This window comes from Trichosurus vulpecula, chromosome 5, assembly GCF_011100635.1.
Source record: "Trichosurus vulpecula isolate mTriVul1 chromosome 5, mTriVul1.pri, whole genome shotgun sequence".
In the NCBI taxonomy this organism is placed as follows: domain Eukaryota; kingdom Metazoa; phylum Chordata; class Mammalia; order Diprotodontia; family Phalangeridae; genus Trichosurus; species Trichosurus vulpecula.
Window position 1 is genome coordinate 104,376,345 of NC_050577.1, and position 26,685 is coordinate 104,403,029.

The following is a 26,685-nucleotide window of genomic DNA, read 5'->3' on the forward strand; positions in this document are numbered from 1 at the left end:
GGAAGAAATCTTAGTATTCAGGAGTTATTTTCAGAATAGCACCACTGCTTTTAGCTCTGTAGGTGTGGTTAAAATTTAGGAGCTAGCAGGAACCCTGGTCCTATTTAAATTTAGACTCATTGAAGAAATTGTGTTTTTGTGTATGGGGGTGGAGTTATTTTATTATGCTTATGAGTTGAGGTGGGCTCTAATATCTACTTTCTGGACTTTCTTTTCCTAATTTTCTAAATAGGAGTGGGGTTACACTAGACAGTGTCAAGGCACAGACTGTCTCCCATAGTTGGAATGTGCATATATCCTCATGTGTCCCTCTTGGAATTCCTAATTTCCATCAAGACTAAGTCCAAGTGCCACCTTTCTTGATCCCACTCCCCCCAGCTGCTAGTGCATCTCCTTGGCCCCCATTGCCTTATACTGTACTTCTAATGTGTGTGCATATTTATACATGCATTTGTGTGTGTGTATATATATATATATGTAAACATATACATTTACATGGTATATAAATATGTATAAAAATGTATTACATACATTTATATGTTACATAATAGCTAATAATAGTTTGATGCTGTTGTCCAGTTGTGTCTGAATGACTTTTTGTGACCCCATGGACTATACTGCCCATCAAGTTTTTTTGACAAAGATGCTGCTTCCTTCTTCAATGGATCAAGGCAAATAGAGGTTAAGTGATTTTCCCAGGGTCACACAGTTAGTGTCTATGGCCAAATCTGGACTCAAGTCTTCCTGACTCCAGACCCAGAGCTCTATGCACTGAACCACCTTTCTGCTTCCAAAGCCTATAGTACCTTTCATTTTTACCATGATCTTTCAAATATCCCTGAGAGTGGTCTAGTAATCACAGTGGTCATTTCTGTTAGAACCCAAATATATAATTCATCTAGGCCTGGTGATTTGAATTTTTCAAGGCAGCTTGGTTTGTTCTTACTATTTTCTTTCTTACCTTGGGTAGCAACTCTGTTAGTTATTTTTCTTCTGTTCTTTCCAATATAAAGTTAATTTTCCTTGGCAAAGCAAAGAGTAATAAAATAAGAAATAAGCCGCTCTACTTTGTCTCTTGTCAGTTGTCATCTTGCCATCCAATTGGAGGAAACAGCCCATTTCTTGTTGGATCCTCCCTTTTTCTCCCAAGATAGCTTAAAAAAACCCTAGCTTTTTTATTCCTTCCTCATTCTCTCCCTAGCCTCAGTGAGTACCACGACTAGTAGGGGGAAGGAAGGGAGACACTCAGCTCCCCTTCCCTCTGTTCCTGCATTCCACATTTTCTCTGAACCTTGACTACCTCGAGCTTCTTAGGGCTCAACTTTTTGAATTTATTTAAAAGAGCCTGGTTAATTTGTTGGCTCAGCTAGTTCCTTCTTGACTCAATCAGAAAGGTTTTCACATCTAATAAAGGTATCACCCGAAGTTAGACCTTGCTAAGATATTTAAACCTCATGATGTATGACTACACAATCAATCAACAAGCATTTATTAGATTTATATTATGGAATAAGCCAGAGGTGGAGAACCTGCAGTCTCACGATCACATGTGGCCCTCTAGGTCTTCAAGTGCAGCCCTTTGACTGAATCCAAACTTCACAGAACAAATCCCCTTAATAAAAGGATTTGTTCAGTAAAATTTGGACTCAGTCAAAAGGCCACATGTGGCCTCTAGACCACAGGTTCCCCACCCCTGGTAAGCACTAGGTTGTGTGTAAGGGAAACACACAAAAGGGAAATGATCCCACAGCATGCATTACATCCCAATTGGGGCGAAGGGTAAGTGGTAACAGCAGGCTCATATGTAGATATTTATAAAACATATATAACCTATTGGGGCAGCTAGGTGGTGCACCAGATAGAATGCCAGGCCTGGAGTCAGGAAGACTCATCTTCCTAAATTCAAATGTGTGCTAAGACACTTACTAGCTGTGTGACTCTAGGCAAGTTCCTTAACCCTGTTTGCCTCAGTTTCCTTATCTGCAAAATGAGCTGGAGAAGGAAATGGCAACCACTCCAGTACCTCTGCCAAGAAAACCTCAAATGAGGTCACAAAGAGTCGGACACAACTCAAACTGAACAGCAATGACAACAAAGAAAGTCTGGTGGTGGGGAGGGCAGAGAGATGAAGGCAATAGTCTTGGGGGAGATCTGCTAGGAAACTATGCGACAAGCGGCACTTGAGATGAATCCTGAAGGGATCTTGAAGATGAATCTTGCAACTGCAAGATAATGGAAGAGTTAGGAAGAATATTCCAGGGAGCCAGCGCAAAGTCACTGAGTTGGGAGATGGAGAGCTATGTGTGAGGAAAAGCAAGAAGCCTGCTTTGACCGGACTGCAGATGGCATAGAGCCAAGTAATGTGGCATAATGCATCCTGAATAATTCAAATGCTTTAAAAATAGCTCTATAGAATTTAAGGTGTCCATGAATGGCGCAAAAAACCAAGTGATTCAAAATGTGCTACTGACCCCTTGTGGAGGGTGCAGGATAGGACGAGACTGACCGTGAGAATGAGAAAGTGCAGGAAAAGGCAATGATGTGGGGAGAAATGAATCAAACATGAAGAACAACATGAAATGATAGAATCTGTGGTTTGAAGATGGATAATCATGTATTAATTTATATTGACCTTTACATTGCATCAAGGCATTTTTCATCATCTCCTTTAATCCCCTTAACAGCCAGCCCTCTGCAGCTGATTACAAATTGTATTATTTTGGAGTAGGAAGAGGATTTGGAGATAATTGAGTCCAAGTCTCCTTTTTGGCAATGGAGGAAACTAAGTTCGGAGACATAAAGTGACTTAGCAAGATAGTCTAAGATAATGGTTGCCAAAGTGTGGTCTGGAGGTCTCTAAGACCTTTTTAAGGAGTTCCAAGCTCAAAACTATTTTATATTAATTCTAAGAAGTTTTAATTTCTATGGTAAATATTGATATTTACTTCCATATATAAAACATAGTACCCATATGAAAAAGCTCTTGGGAAGAGTTCTCAATAATTTTTAAGAGTGTAAAAGGATCCTGAGACACCAAAGTCCAAGAATCTTTCTGATCTGAGATAACTCTGGATTTTTTCACCTCTTACTAACTGCAACCTGCTTCTCCCATTAGTGAGTTCCTCATGGGGTTCCATTTTAAGGAAGTACCCAGGCTGGCTTTCCTTCATTCCTTTCTTGGTCTGCTTTTTTTTTTTCAGAATGGATTTGTAAAAATTGTATTTGTTACAGTGCTCACAAATGTTTTATAAACAAATATCGATTTGTTCAAATAAATATAATAATATTAATATTATAATATCATATATAAGAAATAATATATAATAAAATAAATATAAATATGTAATAAACTTAAAATTGTTAAAAATAAATTAAATATCAAAAACTAAATAAACAAATAGCAATACTACATTTACAAAGTTCTTTTTCCCCCTAAAATTTCTTAGGCCACCTCCTTATACTATGTACAGTATTCCTTAATAGAAAAAAATGCACAGTAAAGCAACTGTTTAAAAAGCAGTGACTTAAGAAAACCAACACTAATTTGATCCCACTCTGCTTTTGACTTCTTAGATTTCACCTCCATGCATACCTTTCCCCCACCTGGCAGCTTTCCAACTCCCCCACCCTTTCCCCTCCCACCCTGCTTTAGCTCCTTTTTAGGTAAGGTCTTCTCCCATTAAAATTTAAACTCCTCAAGAGAAGGGACTTTATTTTTGTTTGTATTTATATCCGTAGTGCTTAGCACAGTGCCTGGCACATGGTATGTGCTTAATAAATGCTTTTGACTGATGTATGGACTAATTAATGATCTGACTAGTTAGGATCCTATGTTGAATTAAAGGAAGATTTCCTAACCCCTCCTCACCCCTATGTTTTCACTAAGTAGTACTATCATTGTTAGTATATGAGTTTTAGTTTGATATTTGAATGTATTCTTGATCTCCTTGGGACAGATTTTTAATCCCCACCCCAACACTGTTGCAGATTATAACCTATTCATAACTTCTAACCACATGTAATTTTTGCCCATGACCTCTAATAAACATGACATAAAATCTCTATGGAACAATTCTTTAGACCTTGTAGTGTTTTGCGTGTACCCGTAGGGCACTTGGAATGATACCTATTACCTTAACTCTTAAACATCGGCAGTCTGCTTCCCTTTTTTGGGGGGTGGGAGGCAGGAGGAAGCAATTGGGGTTAAGTGACTTACCCAGGGTCACACAGCTAGTTAAGTGTCTGAGGCTTTGAACTCAGGGGATTTGAATTCAAGGTCTCCTGACTCCAGGGCTGCTGCTCTATCCACTGTACAACCTAACTACCCCCTGCTCCTTTTTTGGATAACATTTTCTTGATGATATGTTTTATGGTTCTTCTTACTTGTAAATCTTCAATGTTCGTATGCTGAAGCTTACTTAGGCATATCGTGGTTTTTCCATTGCTCTCTGGGTCCCTGGAATTCTGATTCTTCAAAAGAACAAGGCGTTTCATTATGCATAGCCATATAGTATTATCTGAGCAATGTTTGTGTTAAAAAAAAAGGATGTGTGTGTGTGTGTGTGTGTGTGTGTGAGTGACAGAGTAGTTAGCAATTATTGATATTCCTGCATTAAATGAAATTAATCCTATTATCCATTTTTTCAGTCATGCTTAGGTCATTGTTATGTCTATGGTAACAATTCTCAATTTTTTAGTCTCAGGAGCCCTTTAAACTTTTGAAAATTTTTGTGCTTTTAAAAAATATTGAAGACCCTGAGGAATTTTCGTTTATGTAAGTTATATCCATGAATATTTGCCACATTAGAAATTAAAGTTACTACTTTAAAAATATCTACTTATTAATTTAAAATAATAAGTCCATTATATAGTAACATACATAACATAATTTTATACAAAATAACTATATTTTCCAAAACAAAAAAAATTAGTGGGAAAAGTAGCATTGATTTTCTTTTTTTTCCCTTTTTTTGCATATTTTTCCAATATCTTGCTTAATGGAAGATAGCTAGATTCTTGTATCTGCTGCCACATTCAATCTCTTGTGATACGTTGTTTCAGTTGAAGTATATGAAGAAAATCCAGCTTCATATAGATAAGTAGTTGGAAAAGGGAGGAGTTTTTTTAATAGTCAAGAAACATCTTGAATACCCACAGAGGTCCAAGGACTATGCTTTGACAAATACTGGTCTGCAGTACTTATATATACTTTGATGTTTCAGTGGTTGAATAATCTCATTGATGCTGGTACAGGCTCCAGTGGTGCATATCACAAGCACAGTGCTTGGCACATTGTAGACATATAATAAATGCTTGTTGATTGAGTAATTGATTTCAATACTCTTTTGGCTTCCTCACTGTGCCAATTGCTGTATAGTATTTATACTTCTTTAGGAAATCTTAATAATCACAGTCAATATCTATCCCTTTATCTATTCCTCCTGTTTCAGAATCAAGGCCAGAATGAAGCTTTTATAATTACATACATATTCAGTGTATTCTTCCCATCTTTATTCAGTCTTGTGATTTGATGTTCATTTTGAATTTTGTTCTAATAAGTTCATGGTCTAATTACACTCAGATATCTAATTAAGAAATGACTTCCATGTCAATCAGTTGATACTGGGTATTTACAAACCTCTTCCCTATGTTGATGCATAAATTAGGATCTTTGGGGAGGATATGGATATTTAGCATTTCCTCCCACCATGTGTATTTATAGCAAAATTAACTTCCTGTGTTGGAGAAGTATGATGAAAGCAGAAAGAATCAACACTTTAGGATTGTAGAGGCTGAAGGAGGTTTGTGTATGGAGAGGAACTGACTTTGCCTTACTGTGTCTCTGCTGCTAGCACAGAGATACAAAGATGTTTGGCTGGTTCTGGATGACGGCAGAATGAGAGGAAAGAGCTCCTTCTTTTCCCGAGTGACATTATATCCCTCAGGAATGTCTCCTTCCCGAAAGTCACCTTTAATTGTAGAGTAATAGATGAGCTGGAGTCCTTGGCCCTGATCTTGTCTATACCAATACATGGCATTATGGTCCATATTCTGTTCACAGCTTAGTGTCACTTTCTGCCCCATTCTTTTGACTATGTGTCTTGGGCTCTGGGTAATTCTTGCATCCTTAGCATCCATGGGACCTATGGTAGAATTAGAAAGGAATGCAGGGAGGACACTGATATTGAAGGTCCCAAGAAAAGATTTGGAGTCAGAACTTGACAAGGCTAAGATGAAATCTCCTCCTCTACTCCTAGGACTCACCTGTTCCCAGGAAATAAACGATGACAGACCAGAAGAGCTTGGTATTCATGGTAAGATCACAGCGGGAACTCAGCTTTCCAATTCACGGTTCTGTCTGAGAGGATAAAAGAAAGTTAAGCTCTGGGCCATTCCCTTGTCCAAAGTACAGGCTTTATCTTTGAAACCTCCACCTTACAGAAGTTAAGCACATCCTTCAGAGAGGGGTGGGAATAGTTCACAGAGAAGGAGAATGAATCATCATTTCTAGTCTAGAGTTACTTTCAGAAGAACACCATTTGCCTTTAAAGCTCTATAGGTGTGGTTATGACTTGGGTACTCATGGGAACCTAAGTTATCCCAGTGGTGATCTTGCTTGGTGACTTTGGTGAAGACATTCAATTGTTCTGTGCCTTAGTTTTCTTACCCGTAAAAAATGGGTGTTGAACAAGATGATGTCTAAGAGACCTTCTAGAGCTAACTCTTCAGTCTAGGATGGCAACATATTATTGTTAATTTGTTTTCATATCCCTTTTTCTCAAGGTTGAGTTAATAGGGAAACACTGTTGCATAGCAAAGTGGCGATTAATTAGACTTTGATTTCAAAGACTTTTCTAATCTGGAAGACTGAAAAACACTTTTTGACAATTTGACTCTTTAGAGGAGATGAGTCTTACATATATATTTATTTGATTTTTATTATTCTGAACTACGCCAACAACAAATAAAATGGGTATTTTCATATACATAGTTAAAAAAGGAACAGTTTATGAAACTTCAAATTGCTATTATGTACAGCTTGCTTTTCTTTTAAAATATATAATTATTTTAACATGTAATTTTCAAAGCTGTTTTTTTCTTCCTGTTCTTCCTTTTTTACTCTTCTATGCATTAAAAAATTATTCCCTGACCCTGTTCTCTTTCTCTCTACCTCTTCTTTTCTCTATCTTCCTTCCTTCCTTCCTTCCTTTCTTCATTCCTTTTCTATGCCTATACCCTCTTCACTCTCCCAAACCCTCAACTGAAAAAATAAAAAAACAGAAAAACAAAACCCTTGTCACAAATACACATACTTAAACAAAACACATATCCACATTAGCTGTGTCTGAAAAAAATATAGTTTATTCTTCATCTTGAATCTATCAGCTTTCTGAAAAGAGGCAAGTAGCATGCTACATAATTATATTTAGGGAAGTGCTTTATCCATTTCTTAGAGTTCTTAAGACTTTTGAAGTTGTTTTTCTTTACAATTATGTTATCATTGTACAAATTGTTTTCTTGGTACTACTTTTTCACTAGGTATCAATTCATGTCATTTTGATGGCATAAAAGAATAGCCAATGAAGGTCCAGTCCTGGGAGTATGCACATATGTTAAGAGAAAACATCTTTTGGCAGTATACAAGGCACATACTCCAAGATTGTTACACTTCAGCTAAAGTTTAAAAAAAAGGCAAAGACAGCAATCATAATCTCAGACAAAGCAAAAGCAAAATTAGACCTAATTAAAAGAAATAAGAAGGGAAGCTACATTTTGCTAAAAAGGCAAGATACAACATAATATCACACAAATCATTAGCATCTCTGTATATTACCAACAAAATCCAACAGGAAGAACTGAAAGAAAAATTACATTTAAAATAACTACAAACAGTATGAACACTTGGAAGTCAACCTCCTGAGACACTCACAAGATTCTATTATAACACATTTTTACGCAAATAAAGACAGTTCTAAACAATCTGAAGAATATTAATTGCTCATGGATAGGTCAAGCCAAAACAATCAAAATGACAACACTGCCTAAATTACTGTACATATTCATTGCTATACTAATCAAACTAGCAAAGAATTACTTTATAGAGTTAGAAAAAATAGTAACAAAATTTCTCTGGAAGAACAAAAGATCAAGAATATCAGGAGAATAGATTTTTAAAAATGGAGAGGAAGGGAGTCTAGTGGTACCAGATCTCAAACTACATTACAAAGCTATAATTGTCAAAAAAATAGGAACTGAGTAAGAAATAAAGACGTTGATTAGTGGAACACATTAGACATACAATATTCAAAAGCAAATGAGTAGAGTAAATTAGTTTGATATATCCAATGATGCCTTCTATTGGGTTAAGAACTCGCTATTCAACAAAAACTGTTTGGAAAACTCAAAAGCAGTGTGGTAGAAACTTTGTTTGGCCAATATCTTAAACCATATCAAGATAACCTCAAAATGTGTACATGATTTAGATATAATGGGTGTTATCATAAGAACTTAGTGGAACATGAAAGAATTTATCTGTCAGATCTATGGATAGGGTAAGAGTTTATGATCAAACAAAAGATAGAGAAATTCACAAGAAGTAAGACATACAATATTGATTACCTAGAATTTAAAAGTTTTGCACGAACAAAATGAAAACAGCTTAAATTAGAAGAAAAGTAGGAAAATTGGGGGGTGTGGTATTTACGGTCATTTGCTCTGATAAGGGTATCATGTCTAATATACATAGGGAATTGAGTCAAATAGACAAGAAAAATCCCATTCCCTAATTGACATATGATAAAAGGATGTGAATAGGTAGGTGTCACAGGAAGAAATACAAGACAGCAATAGCCATATTTTAAAAATACTCTAAGTCACTAATTATTTAAGAAATGCACATTAAAAAAACTCTGCCATGCTATGTCATATCCATCAGATTGGCTAAGATAACAAAAAAAGGAAATTGAGAAATGCTGCAGCGTCTGTGGGAAAGCAGGTACTCCAATGTTTGTGGAGCTGTGAATTAGTCCAACCATTCTGGAAAACAATTTGGAACTAAAAAGCTATTAACTGCACATACTCTTAGAGCTAGCAGTACTGCTACTAGGGCTATACCTCAAAGAGATAGAAGGAAAAGGAAAAGGATCCATATATACAAAAAATATATAGCTTCTCTTTCTGTAAGGGCAAAGAATTAGAAACTGAGAGGATCCTTATCAATTTGGGAATGGCAGAACATGTTATGATATATGAATATAATGGAATACTACTGTGCTACAAGAATGAAAGGAACAGTTTCAGAAAACCTTGGAAAATGTATACGAATTGATGCAAAGTGAAATAGGCAGAACTAGAAGTACAATTAATACAATAACAGCAATATTGTGAAGATAATAAACTTTGAAAAACTTAGCAACACATTGATCAAACACAATTCCAAAGGACTCATAATGAAGCTTTCTGTCCACCTCCAGAGATAGCAGATGGTCTCAAAGTGCAAAGCATCAGTATATTTTTAGCCATGGCTAATGAAGGAATTGGTTTCGTATGATTATACATATTTGTAATGGGTTTTGTTTTTCTTGCCTTCTCAATGTGTGGGGGAGGTAAGGGGGAGGTGGAGAGAATTTGAAACTGAAAAAAATTGAATTTAGAAAAACAATCAAAAAGAAAACCACAGTGCTTTATGATGTGAGAAGCACTGGAAATGGTTATATTTTATGTATACTTCTTTTCTTCTAAATTCTTTTATATTTATAGCAAAATTTTCAACTTGTTAATAAATGTCCTTGCTTTGAACTATGATGGTTCTATGATGGTTGCTATGAATGTATGTTGGTTCATACATAAGAAAGAATGGGATCCTAGGAGCATTAGGCATCTTACTGTGTCAGCAGTGGATCCCAGAATCCCCAAGTTCTAGAATTAATCCCTAGTGAAGTTGGCACCTCCATGAACTAAAGGCTATTTTATCTGGAGGTCAAGACTAAGAATTTGGAAAGGAGTAGCTAAATTCTTCTCAAACTCTGTGAAATAAAAAAAAATTAGGGTATTTGAAAACTTGGGATCATTCTTAGGGAATCAGCTAGAAGGAAGAAAGGAAGGAAACACATTTATTGAGTACCCACGATTTTCCTGGCAATGTACTAAGCACTATAAAAATATTACCTCATTTGATCCTCACAACAAGACTTGATTGGGGGGAGCAGTAGGAGTTATTATTATACCAATTTTACTGTTGAGGAAACTGAAGCAGACTGAGAACAGGTAAGTGAGCTGCCCAGGTCACATAGTTAGTAAATGGCTGAGGTTGGATTTGAACTCAGGTCTTCCTTACTACAGACCCAGTGTTCCATCTACTGGACCACGTAGCTGCTGCTAGATTGGTGGTATTATGTTAGGTGGGAGGCTAGAATGAATTCTGTGGAACTGAGGCATCTCTACTTAAGGCTTACCTCTTAAGCTGTACCCTGAACTCATTATACATGACTTTAAATGTCATATGAATAGTTTTCAACCGTTTTCATCCTCAAATCTATAGTAATGTAACTTGTCAGAAAATATATGGCCATTTTTTTAAGTGAATAGCCTCGGGAAATAGGAGAAGGCTCTTTTCTTGAGACTTCAGCTACAAAATGTGTTTGGAGGGTCACACATACACCCATGCAGTTGGTTCTTGAGCATATATATAGAGGACATATGCAGAGTGTATATGTGGACAGGGCACATGGGTGACCATGGGAATTCTCACCTCCAATACTATGGAGCATCTGATGTCCTTTGGAGATGTCATTGTGTTCTTCCTACGCTGGGTGTAGCATCTCTACTGTGCATTAGATCATCTTTGCTGGACATGGCTCACGCATTCCATCTTTGCCAGACACTGATCTGTTGGTTATCTCTACAATCTATCTACCACAGGTTTGCTAGAAGTAACTAGTGTTCAGCTTTTTAATATCTTTGTGCATTTGCTTCTCTCTGCTGCCATCTGCTGGAATGCAGAAGCTATTACTCATCTACCTTGAAAAGGATGACTAAAATTCTTTTAATCCCTATACTCTCTAAGGTTACAAAAGCTCAACCATCTCGATCTTGGCTTCAGAGGATTCCTGCGACCTAATACGCTAGAGCACACTCATGGTGGGTTTGCTAGAACAAGCTTTATTGATCAACAAATCGACATGGAGAGATGTGATAAGTTCCTAAATGGCCCAAACTAGTCATGGCTACTTTGACATGGTCTCTGGCCCTAATCATTTCTAAAACTTGGAACTAGACAGGAAGTTTGCAGAAGAGTAGAGGTTCTTGATCTTCTTTGTGTCTTGGACTACTTGGGCATTTGGTGAAGTTTCTCGACCCCTTCAAGAGGGTCAAGTGGACAGAGTTCTGGTCAGGAGTTCTAGAGTCAGGAAGACCTGAGTGCAGATCAAGCCTCAGAAACTAGCAGCGTGACCCTGAGCAACTCACATAACCCTATTTGTCACAATTTCTTAATCTGTAAAATGAGTTGGAAAAGGAAATAGAAAACTACTCTAGTGTCTTTGCCAAGAAAACCTCAAAAAGGGCGTCACGAAGAGCTGGGCACAACTAAAAATGACTCAACAGCAACAACAAATGGATCCCTTCCCAGAATGTTCATAAATGCGTAAAATAAAATTCATATCCTTAAAAAGGCAACCAATAATATTGTAAAAGATACAAAAATATATTTGTTTAAAGTTTAGGGACCCCAGTTTAAGAACACCTAGTCTACAGGAATGAGTTAAGACACCTGTACCATTGTGAGACAAATGACCACCTCAGGAATAAGTCGTATAAATCTAGGGGTGTGTTTCCATACCTTGTATCTGAGGCAGTCCTTCGATGAGATGTAAAGGGGCTTCATGCAAGGATTTGATACGAAAGTGATACAAACTGATAGGCCCATTATTTGTCCCATTTCACTCACAAGAACCATTAGGTGCTTTAAATGGACAAATACAAGCCTGGGAGCAAGAAGGGGCAAGATGAGTACAACAGAAGAAGGACAACAAGGCAGCATCTGTTCTCCAACAAGGGCAGTGCCTATGTCCACCAAAACACACTGAGAAAGAGCAAGGAAGGGTTCATCCAAAGATTCCATCTTAGTTTCTGGTTGGATAGTTTCAAGGCTATTGAAGGAGGACAGGGAAGCCCATAATGGTCCAGAGAGAAGCTGCCACTTGGACCTGGACCACCATTTGACTAGGGCCCTGTTGATCACTAGAGACACCACCAAGGTAGCTCAAGGATGCTGAAGTCAAGCAGGTGCTTCATGGAGGGGAGGGGGTCTCATTCATATGTGGTTAATGTCCCACCTCTGATATCACAGTCAGAAAGGAATTGATCAGCAGATGATGACGTGAAAGCCTGAAAGGAGATAGAATAACATCTCCAAACAGAGGTACTCCACCCTGTCACCTCACACTACAACACCATGAAAGGAGAAAAAAGAAGAGGAACAAGAAGAAAATGTAGCATGAATGAATGCAATTTGTTTTTCTTTTTCTTTTCACTAGCTCTCTGATTTCAGCAGAATAGGGTGCTTCTAGTGAGGCCGTTCTGCCAATGCAGACTGACTTTTTCTAATAAATTAGAGAACTGTGTATTAGACCAGTATGAAAACTGAGAGCTACCATCAAAGGTCTGTAGGGTTTGACAATCCCTCCTCCCTCTAGAACCTCCCAGTGTGAGCCAAATCTCTCATGCGGTGACTTCCCTCCCTCCTTTGTTCCTATGCCAGGGCCAGTAGGTTTCTGCACAGCTGGGAGGTGACTCTGCAAGGCTGTGTCTTTGCTGCTGCTACAGAAGTAGGTGGCTGAGTCCTCTGTCTCCACACCATTGATGTCGAGGTTCAACTGGCTTTTCTCTGGTGATGAAGCATTGAAGCGCTGAGGAACAGTTTCATTTAAATTCATCTTTTGATAAGCGTAATAAAACATTAGCTTGGGTCCTTTCTGTGACTCCTGTTGGTACCAGTACATGTGATCATGGTTCAAATATTGTTGACATCTCAGTGTCACCTTTTGCTTCACCCTTGTTACCATGAATCTGGGTGTCTGAGTGATCTTTGCTTCAGTTGGGGCTGTGGGAGGGGAAAAAAAGAAACAGAAATTGGGACACAGAAGGTGGCAGACCTTTGTTTTTTCTAGCAGGGAAAAGGAAATCTCTGAACCTCCTCTCCCCAGAAGGAGGATTTTCCTTCTCTATCCAGCACTCACCTGCTCCAAAGAGAAAAAGGGAGATACAGCAAAAGAGTCTGTTGCCCATGATGGGGTTAGGAGCAGAATGGATTGGGTCCCTGCCTTCCTAACTCTGAGATGTGACCCAATGATGTGGAAGAAGTTCTCTGGGACTCCCTTTCTTGACTGGATCCTTTCCATTTATGGAACTGTTGTCTTCATAGGCTCCCACTAAAAGGCAATTTTTTTTTTGTGTGTGGTGACGGCATAGCGGTTGGTTGGCTGTTAGCTTTTATACCCACCACACAAGCTTCAGTTGTATTAAAATATGGTTATATGAAATATATTGAAGTCCTTCTTACACTGATTGGTCACCATACAAGCACATTCTCAGGCCCATCTTTTGGAGTGTGGTAGTAACTACTTTACTGTAGGAAGCAAGGACAGTATATGTGCACAAGATACTTAGATGTTACACAGCAGAGGTACATATAGACAAGAGAAGTGTGTTCTTTTTGCTTTCAAGGCATGTTATACTGGTTTCTTCATCTCAGCTATTCAGGTTTTCAGAATTTTTTTTCTCTGTCTGACCTTGAACAACCCTATTCTCTCTGGGTCTCAGCTTTTACTCTGGAATGTAAGTTTTCCATGAATTCTAGATGTTTCTGGCTTGTCTTTTCTGATCCATCTTGACCACAGTCACATCCATTCTGGAGAAATGTGAAATTGGGACAGGATTCTTTTCCAAAAGATTTCAGGCTTTGCCATTGAAAACTACTGGGTTGAGAAAGACAGTTGTCTCTTCACTTGTTCATTTGAAAGAAAGAATTGTTTTCCAGATACCAGAGTTTCTTGATAGGGTACCCTTTCTTAGTAGGTATTACAACAGGAAATGTTTTTATTATAATTTTTTATTGTTTTATTTCCTCTAAACTTAACAAACACCACCCAAACGAATTTTCATATGCAAAATAAGCCAGAAAGGGAGAATTGTATATGAAGCCATGACTCACTATTACATACAGCTTGATTTTTAAAGGGAAAAAAGAATATAATAAATTAAAGATTTATTTTCAAACTTGTCCTGACTTTCTGTTTTTCCTTGTGAATTACCTAGTATTCTTGGCTATGCTTTTACGATTTTAGATTTGGAGCTGGAAAGTATTCCACAGACAGCCTAGCCAGTCTGACCCCTTCGTTTTACAGATGAAGAAGGTACATGAGCCCATGAGAGGTTGAGTGATTTGCTCCAGGTTACCGAGGTCATTTGGGAGAGAGGGAAGATTGAAAGGCAGGTCCTCTTACTCCAGATCTGGTGCTCACTTAAATTTAAACCTCAGGGATAGATTATATGATGACTAAGGTCCCTTCTAACTCAAACATTCTATCACCCCGAGACTGTTGCTTTCTAAACTGAGATATTGCCTATTTACTAAGTTAAAATTTAAATAAAAGGCAAAACCCTGTTCTCTTGAGGATTTCAGTCTACTGGGCATTGATAGACCCAAAGCCTGAGACCTTCTGGAATGTCTGGGATGTCAGTTTTCCATGAATTTCTCTTAGCTTCTGGCTTGTCTTTTCTACTTTGTCTTGACCACAGTCACATCCATGCAGGGTATGTATAAACTTGGGGCAGGATTCTTTTCCAAAAGATGTCCAGCCTTACCATTCATTGCAAACCACTGGGTTCAGAAAGACAGTTGCCTTTTGTGCATTGGAAGGAAGGAGTTGTTACCTCTTGTTGCATATGATGAAGATGGAAAAAGGGAAAAAAAACCAATTACGTATGTGACTTCCCTCTTGTGTAGAGAGTAGGCCAGGAGTAGGGAACCTGCAGCTTTAAGGCCACATATGGCTTTCTAGGTCCTGAAGTGCAGCCTTTTAACTGAACCCAAATTTTACAGAACAAATCCTCTTTCACTAGCTGGGTGATCCTGGGCAAGTCACTTAACCCTGTTTGCTTCAATTTCTTCACTGTAAAATTACCTGAAGAAGGAAATGGCAAACCACTCCAGTGTTTTGGCTAAGAAAACCCCAAATGGGGTCACAAAGAGTCAGACATGACTGAAACAACTGAATGGGATAGTTCGGCGGTATAGTGAATAGTACATTGGGCTTGAAATCAGGAAGACTCATCTTTGTAGATTCAAATCTTCACCTCAGATACTTACTAGCTATATGACCCTGAGCAAGTCACTTAACCTTTTTTGCTCCAGTTTCTCATCTGTAAAATGAGGTGGAGAAGGAAATGGCAAACCACTCGAGGATCTTTGCAAAGAAAACCCGGAAATGGGGTTACAAAGTTGGACACAACTGGAAATTACTCAACAACAACAACTAGATCCCTTCTCAGAATGTTTATAAATTAATAAAATAAAATGTATAGCATTACAAAGGTAACCAGTACTATTGAAACAAGCACTAAAATATATTTTTTGAAGTTACAGGACCCAAGGTTCAGAATACCTGCTCTAGAGAAATGGACCGAGACACCTGTCCATTGTGGGATTTTTGTATTAGGGATTATCTCCCATGAAAAGAGAAACTGTCTAAAACAGGGCTGTCCAACCTTAGGTTTTTACTGAAGCAATAGACAATATATTTTGATTTGGCATTTTAGTGAGAGCTCGCGGTAGCTCAGCTTCATTTACTAAAGCATTTATGTCAATTTCTATTCTTGTAGGACGACTGCATAAATCACACTGCAGGCCTCATGGGGCCCATGGGAAACATTTTGGACAGCCCTGGTCTAAAATATAGCCCATCCCACACATTGTCTTCTCCATTTTAAAATATTCTCATGCATCAGCATGATCATGGTTTAGGTAAATCGAGTCTTCTCCTTACTCACCAGCAATATTGAGGACTAGTTCTTAGTTAGAATCATTAAAGGCTTAGTATCATTTCTCATACAATTTCCAACTAAAGTCCTCTCCCTCCCCATTTAATTAGGGCTCCAATTCTTTGAACATTTGATGCATCTGACCTAATTTACAAGTTGGCTAATTAGGTCAATGGGCTGCCCATGAAATATCCGCTACAATTTGGCATTTAGAAAGTCAATCTATAGAGATTCTATGTTGGGTACGGTACAAAGACAAGAATGAGCACTTACACAAAGATGCATTGTTCCTCCTTCATGGTTTTTTTTTTATTTTTGGCAGCGGGGAGGCAATAGGGGTTAAATGACTTGCCCAGGGTCACACACCTAGTAAGTATCAAGTATCTGAGGGCAGATTTGAACTTAGGTCCTCCTGACTCCAGGGCTGGTGCTCTATCAACTTACTCAGATAGCTACCCTTGTCCCTCATTTTCGAAGTGGACCAATGATGTCATGGGTAAGGTTTTTACTTACATGTGAATTGAATTTAAATGAGGCAGAGTTACCTAAAGTCATCAGCCTCACAGTCTCTTCCAGAGTCACCAAAATATGGTGGCAAGTCAAAAGTCAGGAAGACTGGCTATGGTCTCAGGCTGCAGAGGATGACCTTGGCATCTTCAGTGTCTGACGAAGTTCTAAAAGCTCCACAGTGGTGGCTTCAGCCACCTTCATAGCCATTGGAAAAATTGTTCTCATCCAACCATTCTGCCCAGCACAGTGTACACGTGCTTGGGGTAGACTCCCCCAAGTCACCTCTAGCATTGAGGCCTGTTGCTTACACTCGGCCTGGTTTAGCCTTTCTGCTGAGACAGTTTCAGCAGGGTGTGGCTTGTTTACAAGAGGTGCTAGTCCTCCCTCAACACCCCATACATCCCCAAAGATAAATACAGTTTCTATCTGAGGCAATCTTTTGTTGAGACTTAAAGGGGCTTCACATAAAGATTTGATAAGAAAGTCATGCAAACCTATAGGCCCATTATTTGTCCCATTTCACTCACAAGAACCATTAGGTATAAACACACACCTGGGAGCAAGGAGTGGCAAGATGAGAACAACAGAAGAAGGACACCAGGGTAGTATCTGTTCCCCACAAGGCAGTGCTTCTGTCCACCAAAAGGGGCTGGGGGAAGACATGGAAGGGATACTCCCAGGGATGCCATCTTTGCTTTTGGTTGGATAGTTTCCTGGCCATTGAAGGAGAAGAGGGAGGCCAATGATGGTTCAAAGAGAAGCTACCTTTGGGACATTGCCCATCATTTGATTAGGCCCCTCTTCATCTCTAGAGGCACCAAGGCAGTTCAGGGAGGCTAAAGCCAAGCAGATATTTTGCATGGAGGGGAGGGGGTCTCACTCATACATAGCTGATGTCCCACCTCTGATATCATAGATTGGGAGAAGTCAATTAGCAGATGACAAGATGACAACCCAAGAGGAGATAGAACACTTGCTAATATCTCCTAAGAAACAGTTTTCCTTCCCACTGCAACAGCATTGATGGAGAAAAAGAAGTACAAAGAGAAAATGTAGCATGAATGAATGCAATTTGTTTTTCTTTTTCTTTTCACTAGCTCTCTGATTTCAGCAGAATACGGTGCTTCTAGTGAGGCCCTTCTGCCAAGGCAGACTGGCTTTCTCTAATAAATTACAGAATTGTGTATTAGACCAATATGAAAACTGAGAGCTACCATCAAAGGTCTGTGGGGTTTGACAATCCCTCCTCCCTCTAGAACCTCCCAGTGTGAGCCAAATCTCTCATGCAGTGACTTCCCTCCCTCCTTTGTTCCTATGCCAGGGCCAGTAGGTTTCTGCACAGCTTGGAGGTGACTCTGCAAGGCTGTGTCTTTGCTGCTGCTACAGAAGTAGGTGGCTGAGTCCTCTGTCTCCACACCATCGATGTTGAGGTGCAACTGGCTTTTCTCTGGTGATGTAGCATTGAAGCGCTGAGGAACAGTTTCATTTAACTCCATCTTTTGATAAGCGTAATAAAACATTAGCTTGGGTCCTTTCTGTGACTCCTGTTGATACCAGTACATGAAATCATGGTTCAAATGTTGTTTACATTTCAGTGTCACCTTTTGCTTCACCCTTGTGACCATGAATCTGGGTGTCTGAGTGATCTTTGCTTCAGTTGGGGCTGTGGGAGAGGAAAAAAAGGAAACAGAAATTGGGACACAGAAGGTGGCAGACCTTTGTTTTTTCCAGCAGGGAAAAGGAAATCTCTGAACCTCCTCTCCCCAGAAGGAGGGTTTTCCTTCTCTATCCAGCACTCACCTGCTCCAAAGAGAAAAAGGGAGATACAGCAAAAGAGTCTGTTGCCCATGATGGGGTTAGGAGCAGAATGGATTGGGTCCCTGCCTTCCTAACTCTGAGATGTGACCCAATGATGTGGAAGAAGTTCTCTGGGACTCCATTTCTTGGCTGGATCCTTTCCATTTATGGAACTGTTGTCTTCATTGGCTCCCACTAAAACAAAATTGTTTTTTTTGTGGTGACGGCATAGCAGTTGGTTGGCTGTTAGCTTTTATACCCACCACACAAGCTTCAGTTGTATTAAAATATGGTTATGTGAAATATATTGAAGTCCTTCTTACACTGACTTGTCACCATAGCAACATATTCTCAAACCTGTCTTTTGGAGTGTGGTAGTAAGTGCTTTACTGTAGGCAGGAAGGACAGAATATGTGCATAATCTGTTTAGATGTTAGGTAACAGACCTACATATAGACAAGAGAAGTGTTGTTTGTTTTCAAAGCATGTTATACTGTTTCTTCATCTTGGCTCTGAGGGTTGTTAGAATTTTTTCTTCTTTGTCTGCCCTTAAACAACTCTCTTCTCTCTGGGTCTAAGCTTTTACTCTGAGATGTTAGTTTTGCATTTATTTTAGAAGCTTCTGGCTTGTCTTTTCTAATCCATCTTGACCGCAGTCACCTCTGTACTGGGTAAGTGTAGAATCCTCTGAGCATTTCTTTTCTGAAAGATTTCAGGCTTTGCCACAGCAAACTACTGGTTTCAGACAGTCACATATTTATTTGTGTTTTGGGAAGAAGGTGTTGATTTTGAAATGCCTGGTTTCTTGTTGGGCTACTCTTTCACAATAGGTTATCAGAACAGGAAATATTTGTATTATGTATTTCTATTGTTTCTTTGATTCTAAACTTAAGAATCAGCCCCCCTCCAAGTACTTTGCTATGCAAAATAAACCAGAAAGGGAGAATTGTATTTGAAGCTGTGATTCACTATTACAAACAGCTTGATTTTTGAAAGGACAAAAGAATATCATAAGTTTTATATAATAAAAATATAACAAATTTTCAAACCTCTCCTGTTCTGCCTTGTATATTATCTAAGATTCTTATCTGTGCATTTAGGATCTTAGATTGAAACTCTTCAAACAGACTATGCAGTCTGATTCCTTTATTTTATAGATGAGGAAGGTACCCTAGGCCTCGAGAGGTTAAGTGACTTGCTCCAGGACACAGCAGTCATTTGGGAGAGAGAGAGAGGATTTAAATTCAGGTCTTCTCCAAAAACAGTGCTCATTTCACTTTGAACCATTTCAGTGTGATGGCTAAGGTCCGTCTTAGTTCAAACATTCTATGCATCTATGAAACCTGTGTTTTCTAAACTGAGATATTGCATGTTGACTAAGTTAAAATTTAAATAAAGGGCAAAATCATTTTCTTGACTGTTAGTAACTGATAGACCCAAAGCCTGAGACCTGCTGGAATGTCTGGGACATCAGTTTTCCGCGAATTTCTAGAAGCTTCTGACTTGTCTTTTTTAATTTGTCTTGACCACAGTCACACCCATGGTTGATCAGTGTAAAATAGGAGCTCGATTCTAAGATTTCCAGTTTTGCCATTTATTGCAAACTATTGGTTTGAGAAAGACAGTTGCCTGTTCACCTGTGCGTTGTAAGTTAGTAGTTGTTAGTTCTTTTGATCTTGGCCAATCCCATTGCTTAAAAATGATTCTGTGGAATTTAAAGGTTTATCAACGAAGATGAAAGGGAGAAAAAAAAAAAACACTCACACATGCTACTGCCCTCTTGTGGAGAAAATAGGCTATGATGAGATAGATTCCGGGCCACACTAACAATTTTCAGTGAAAAGGATGTGGAATGGGAATGGAGAGGAAAGCAATGAAACCAAACTGAAGAGTGAAGGAGGATTTTGCTCAAGTGAAGGGAATGAGCTAGAGGAAATATTTGTCAGAAGATAACATAGTTATAAGGCATTTTAACTCATCAAACACTTCCACTCTCTCCTTTTATCCTTAGAAGGAGATTACATATCATACTGTGGGAAGAGAATTTAGAGATCATTACATCCAAATTCCTGCTTATATAAAAGGTGGAGGGGGGTGGAGTGGGAGGGAGACCCTGAACAGCAGATCTCGGCTTTCAGAAGATGCATTACTATTTTAAAAAGAGTTGTTCATCCTGTTTTCAAAAAGGACCAATGACATCATCAATGTCTTGACTTGCATGTGAATTGGATTTCAAAGAGGCAGAGGTGCACAAAGTTGTGAGCTTCACTCTCTCTTCCAGACTCATCAAAGTCCAGTGACAAGACAAAAGTCAGGACAACTGGCAATGGCCTGGGATGCAGTGGATGACCTTGGCATCTTTGATGTCTGACCAAGCTCCAAGAACTCCACAGAGCCTGCTTCAGCCTTCTTCAGGGCCATTAGCACAAACTATTTTCCTCGGCACATTCTTACAGTCAAAATCTTCACGTGTTTGGGGCAGACATCCCCCCAACTCAGTGACCAGTTTAAGGCATTTACTAGTTGTGTGACCCTGAGAAAGATACTTAATGTCTGCCTACCTCAGTTTCTTCATCTATAAAATGGGGATGATAATAGCACTTGCCACCCAGAGTTGTTTTGAGCATCAAATGAGATATTTGTAAACCACTTTGCAAATTAAAAGTGCTATATAAATTCTGATAATTGTTGTTGCTGCTATGAGATATTTGATGGGGGCACTGAAGTAATAGAATCAGTGCCAATTAGTTGTGATGCTACTTCCCTTAAGGCCACAGAAAGGCAATGGATCAACACCTTAACTATTAAGCAAGGCAACGTAATATATGAGTTTTCCATCAGATGTTGGTGATGTTGAGCCACCGGGACTGTAGATACCCCACTTCTTGTGCAGTGTAGACTTGGTAAAATCTAACCAAAGTTTTCAGTAACTTCACTGGATACTAGGAAGTTCTCAACCAGAATATCCCTAGCCTAGTCTTCCTCATTCTCTCCCACCCCTTGCCAAGCCCTCATAGCCTTAACTGGGTCTAGAACTTACACTAAAGGATGACACTGAAATATTAGAAATAGGGAAGCTAGGACTCTACGGCACCTAACTCTCCACTCAAACCTGTAGCTGGGATCTCCTCTTTCAGTCTAATAATCTAACACATTCATTAACTGCGCACAGATTCTTGAGGTACAGGGGTGATATAGTTTACTGAACAGAGAAAGAATGAAAGGAAAAATATCAAGTGCTTCTATGTAGAACTCTCAAATTCCCATCATCTTTCCTAACTCCTCCTGCCCTCCAAGCAAGACCTATGAGGTACTGGGGTATAACCTTGAACTTCCTCCAAATATGGAAAGGACTAATGTAGGACTTGGAGATGTGGCACACTTCCCAGGGTTAGGAGCCATACAAAGGGAAAACAAAGGTGAGCACTATGGGACAGAAGTATTTTCCCTTCTATCTCACAGCTCTCTGATGAGAGTTTCAATAACTGCCTGTCCCTGTCACTCTGGACTCCTTCCTATTGCGTTTGTCCATTCTCAGGATGACTGAAGATTCAGGGGAGCACTGGTTGTAATCTTGGCTGTAAAGTTAATAGAGTATTAGACCTTCTGGTTCTGTTCATCAAAATTCAACATTCCCCATTCCAAAACTTCCAAGCATCTTGATTCCCATTCACAAACAGCACCTCCAAATCCCAAGGCCTCAGCCCAATAACAGGAACTAAATATGTGGTAGCTTCAAAAATATCTCTGAAGTCCAACAGAAAGGTGGAAAAGGGAAGCCCATTCAGGCCTGTAGGCTTGCACGTAGCATGGCACAGTGGATCAACTAACACATGTGAAGATTTAATTGATGAGAAGGGCCTGCCATCTTGGGATGTGAACTTTTTTGACTCAAGCATATAGGGTATTCCTCTGACTTTTTTGCTCTTATGTTATATGAAGCATTTTTTGCTTTCTCTCTTGGGATGCTTTTCTTTTGATGACAGTTGCCTGTACTCCCTTCCCTCCCCACCAACTCCTACTTCCTGTGCTTTAGTGGAAGAAAGGGGGTTTGTGCATAGAAATGAGATGCCCTTTTATCGCTGTGGCTGGCACTGCAGAAATACATCCCGGAGTCCCTGGGTTCTGCAGATGTTTTGCTGAGAATAAAATTTTTGGTATCTGGTCTCTGGACGTCAAATCCTTGAGGATCATCTCCCTCCTGCTTATCCCCCTTTCCCAGGGAATAAAGAACAAGCACTAGACCCTCCTTCTCTGGGGTCTGTTGATACCAAAACATTCGAGTATCCTCAGTGTCTTGGACACATCTCATTGTCACTGCCTGTCCCTTCTCTATGATTATATGTCTCGGGTTCTGAGTGATTTTAGCATGCAAAGAATCTGGAAAGAAAAGACACAAAAAGACAGGATGTGAAACTTAGGTAAAAAACTGACATTGTGTCTACAAGGGAATGTGGCCATCCCAATAAAGGTATTTCCTGTCTGTGCCCAGTACTCACCTAATTCCAAGAGAAAGATAACCACACAACAGAAAAGGCTGGTGGCCATGGTGTAATTAAGAAAAGAATGGGACACCTCTCCTGACTGATTTTTCACCCCATTAAGCAATTAGGAAATAGATTTTGGGGGTGGAGCAAAATCACATCAGTTTCTGAGCTGGGTGAAGTCTATCTGTCCCTGAGGACACTCAAAGATCCCAGGTCACACTGCATGGGGGAAGCAGGGGAGCTAAATTCTCTTTCTAAGAACAATCTTAAGAAAGCCTTTTTAACTAAATTTTCATTATCCTTTCTTTCTGCCTCCAAATAATAAACCACCAAGCACTCTTATTCTATGATACTTAATGAAGAGAAGACTGATAGTTGTTATAATTAAATACCCCCCAACTCCCCCTCACGTACGGATGCCTCCAGCTAGCTACTCTAAAGTTACAGTACTTTATGAAAAAGTATGGATCATGAAACCCAGCTGATCTTTATACTTTTACTAGTCAATAAGACAGAATTACTTTAAAGTAAAGACATGTAATAATATCAGAGTTATGAAAGTAGCGGTAGACTTTTTCTTCAGGTTTACTTGGTGTTAACTTCCCTATACAAGCACGCGCACATTATCAGTGGTAAGAGTGGACGTACCAAAGAGTGTCCATATGGAGAGTCAAATATCTGTGGATTATGTGTGTCCAGGGACCATTTTTAGTGGAGCATATATTTAAAGATCCTATATAGTCAAGAAAGAGGCATAGAGAAGCAATTCATACCTCCATTGTTGCAACACAGTCGATGTCTTCTAAAGATATCACTGCAATTTTCCCATGGGGCCTTCTGAATTCTGGTCTCATATGGTCACTGAAGAATGGTGTCCGATGGTCAAATGTGTCTACATGCCTCAGAGCTACTAAGCTCTCAGCCAAGAACTTCTGTGGCTGATTTCTCTATTTTTAATATGTATTTTATTTAATTTTACTTTTTCAAATGAACAAGTATTTGTTTTCTCTCCTTCCTACCTGCCCCTAATTGAAATAAACAAAGAAATATTTTAATAAATATGAATAATAAGCAAAACAAATTCCTCTATTGGCCAATGCCATAATATGTCTTATTCTGCATCATGATTTCATCATATCTCTATTAAGACATAGATAGCATGCTTCATCTGTAGTCCTCTCAAATCATGATTACTCTTGCATTTATCCAGAATTTGCTTAGCTTTCAGAGTTGTCAGTCAAGTCATCAAACAAGTTCTGCATCAATATATGTCAGACACTGTCTTTATAGTGTTGTTGTTACAGAATAAATTGTTCTTCTGGTTCCACTCATTTCACTCTATCATTTCCTACATTAAGAATGAGTCATTTAGTTAATTAGGTATTTGAATTTTACAGGTAAAGTTCATTAATTGCTTAGAGAAAACAACAGTGCATTTATTTTGGTTGTTATGTATTTTTCCCCTCTCTGTAATACAATGGTGTATTCCAAGAAAGATACATAAATAAAAGGATATTTGTGACATGAAAGTGTTCATACTGAGATGTGTACAGTTTCCCAGATCTCCTTAAGTCCCATAAAGATAGATACCCAGGGTTTTTGTTACTGTTCAGTACTGTCCTACTCTTCATGACCCCATTTGGGGTTTTCTTGGCAAAGATACTGGAGTGGATTGCCTTTTCCTTCTCTGGCTCATTTTACAGATGAGGAAACTGAGGTAAACAGGGTTAAATGACTTACTTAGGGTCATAAAGCTAGTAAATATCTAAAGCCAGATTTTAACTCAGACCTTCCTGATACCTACTTACCTCTAGGGGTTGGGGGAAATATCAAGAAAACCCCTTCCTTTTCCTAAAGCCACTGAAAAGAGAGCAGAAGGTAAAGACAAAACTTCCCGGGGCCTATACACTAGATTGCTCATGTTTGTACCTGTGAGTGATATTGTTGGTTATTTAGGGCTAAGGGTTGCTTTTTCAAGAGTTTCTATTCTTTGGATAAACTCTTTTGTTACACCACTAAGGAACAGGTGGCCTTTGGGCAGGTAGGTCTGAGGATCACATGCTGGGCTTGGAGTGGGGAAGATCCAAGAGCAAATCTGGCCTCAGACACTGACTAGTTGTATGACTCCGGGTAAGTCATTTAAAACCTATTTGCCTCAGTTCCTCATCTGTAATATGGAGAAAGAAATGGTAAACTACACCAGATCTATGCTAAGAAAATCTTATGGGAATGACTGAATAAATGTGGCGTTAATGTGATTAAAGATCTTACCTGTCCATTAATCCCCTTAACAGGCCTCAAGTGGAGCTAGTTAAGGGAAGCTTGATTAAAGGAGACTTGTTTTTAGAAAGGCCCACACCATTTTGCTAATTAGGTCAGGAGAAGTGTGAAGCCCTCGGGCCCTAAAAAGGTGTGTGTGTGTGTGTGTGTGTGTGTCTGTGTGTGTGTGTGTGTGTGTGTGTGTGTGTACATATATATATATATATATATATATATATATATATATGTCACTTTGTCACTGGTTCTACATTCTGAGCCCAAGCAGATCACACACAAAGGTTAACACTAACTTAGGCAGTGTCATATTTCCTTCCTTTTCTGAATTTTCTGCAACTACATCCTTCTCAGAGAAGAGAACTATAAGCAGAAGAATAAGTCCAAGACATAGCTTAGGGTTGCCAAACTCTGAAGGATTTCTTCAGAAATATACATACATACATACATACATACATACATACATACATACGTACGTACATACATACATACACATATATATGCATATATGTATATATGTGTATATGTATATATGTGTGTGTATGTATGTATATACATCTATTTGTATATATAATATACACACATGTATATACCCTTTTTAGGTTTTATATGTATATATATATCTGTGTATATATGTGTATATATGTATATATATCTGTGTATATATGTGTATATATATATATGTATATACACACACATATATACACACCCTGAGGGTAGCCGTTAAGCTCTCAGAATTGCAAGCTCTCTCAGAACTGCCTGAGGAGAGGACACAGGCAAGTAGACAGCTAGGATTTGTGAGTGATTGTTTACAGGAAGGTCCCAGCAGAAGAGAAGGTTATGGATGGCTTGGCTCCCTGCTGAGATATTGTGTTTTAATTTCATTACTGTTATCATAAAGTGGGCTTACTGTTTTGGGGGTATAATTGCTGCTATGTTGAATTGTAGTTATTGGTTTTGGGATTTGATCTTCTGGTGTCTAAATAAGCATTTTATTTCTGCCTTCTATATGGAGAGTATCTTATATTCTGCCATACAGAACTATACAGGCATATTAATAGTCACTATCAATATTGTGACACTTGCCTTACAGATACAATAAGTAATGGTATATTATTGTGATGGAATACTATTGTTCCATAAGAAATTACATATAGGATGCTCCCAGAAAAACCTGGGAAGACTTATATGAACTGACACAAAGTGAAGTGATCAGAACCAGGAAAACATTGTATACAATAACAGCAGTAAGGTACAATGAACAATGGTGAATGACTTAGCTATTTTTAGCAACACAATGATCCAAAGGAATCATGATGAAACATATTGTTGACCTGCAGAGAAAAAACTGATGGAGTTTGAAAGTGGATTGAAGCTTTCTTGTTTTTAACTTTCTTTATTTTTCTTTTTTTGTCTAAGTTTTCTTTCCCAACATGATTAATCTGGAAATATGTTTTGCATAAGTATAATCTATATCAAATTGCTTGCCTTCTCAATGAGGGAAGAGGTGTGGGTGAAAGAGAGAATTTAGTGCTCAAAATTTTTAAAAATGAATGTTTAAAATTGTTTTTACATG

The 26,685-nt window shown here is 38.7% G+C and overlaps 3 gene segments (V, D, J or C); all 3 read right to left on the reverse strand.

The window, feature by feature from the left end:
• Positions 1-12,602: 12,602 nt before the first annotated feature.
• On the reverse strand, positions 12,603-13,354 carry LOC118850998. The segment is given in 2 exon segments: positions 12,603-13,102; positions 13,239-13,354. Coding segments are annotated over 2 exon segments (549 nt in total).
• Positions 13,355-16,668: 3,314 nt separating this feature from the next.
• LOC118850999 lies at positions 16,669-18,444 on the reverse strand. The segment is given in 3 exon segments: positions 16,669-16,746; positions 17,766-18,214; positions 18,352-18,444. Coding segments are annotated over 3 exon segments (576 nt in total).
• A 3,922-nt stretch (positions 18,445-22,366) lies between these two features.
• On the reverse strand, positions 22,367-22,896 carry LOC118851000. The segment is given in 2 exon segments: positions 22,367-22,728; positions 22,848-22,896. Coding segments are annotated over 2 exon segments (411 nt in total).
• Between the last annotated feature and the right edge of the window lie 3,789 nt (positions 22,897-26,685).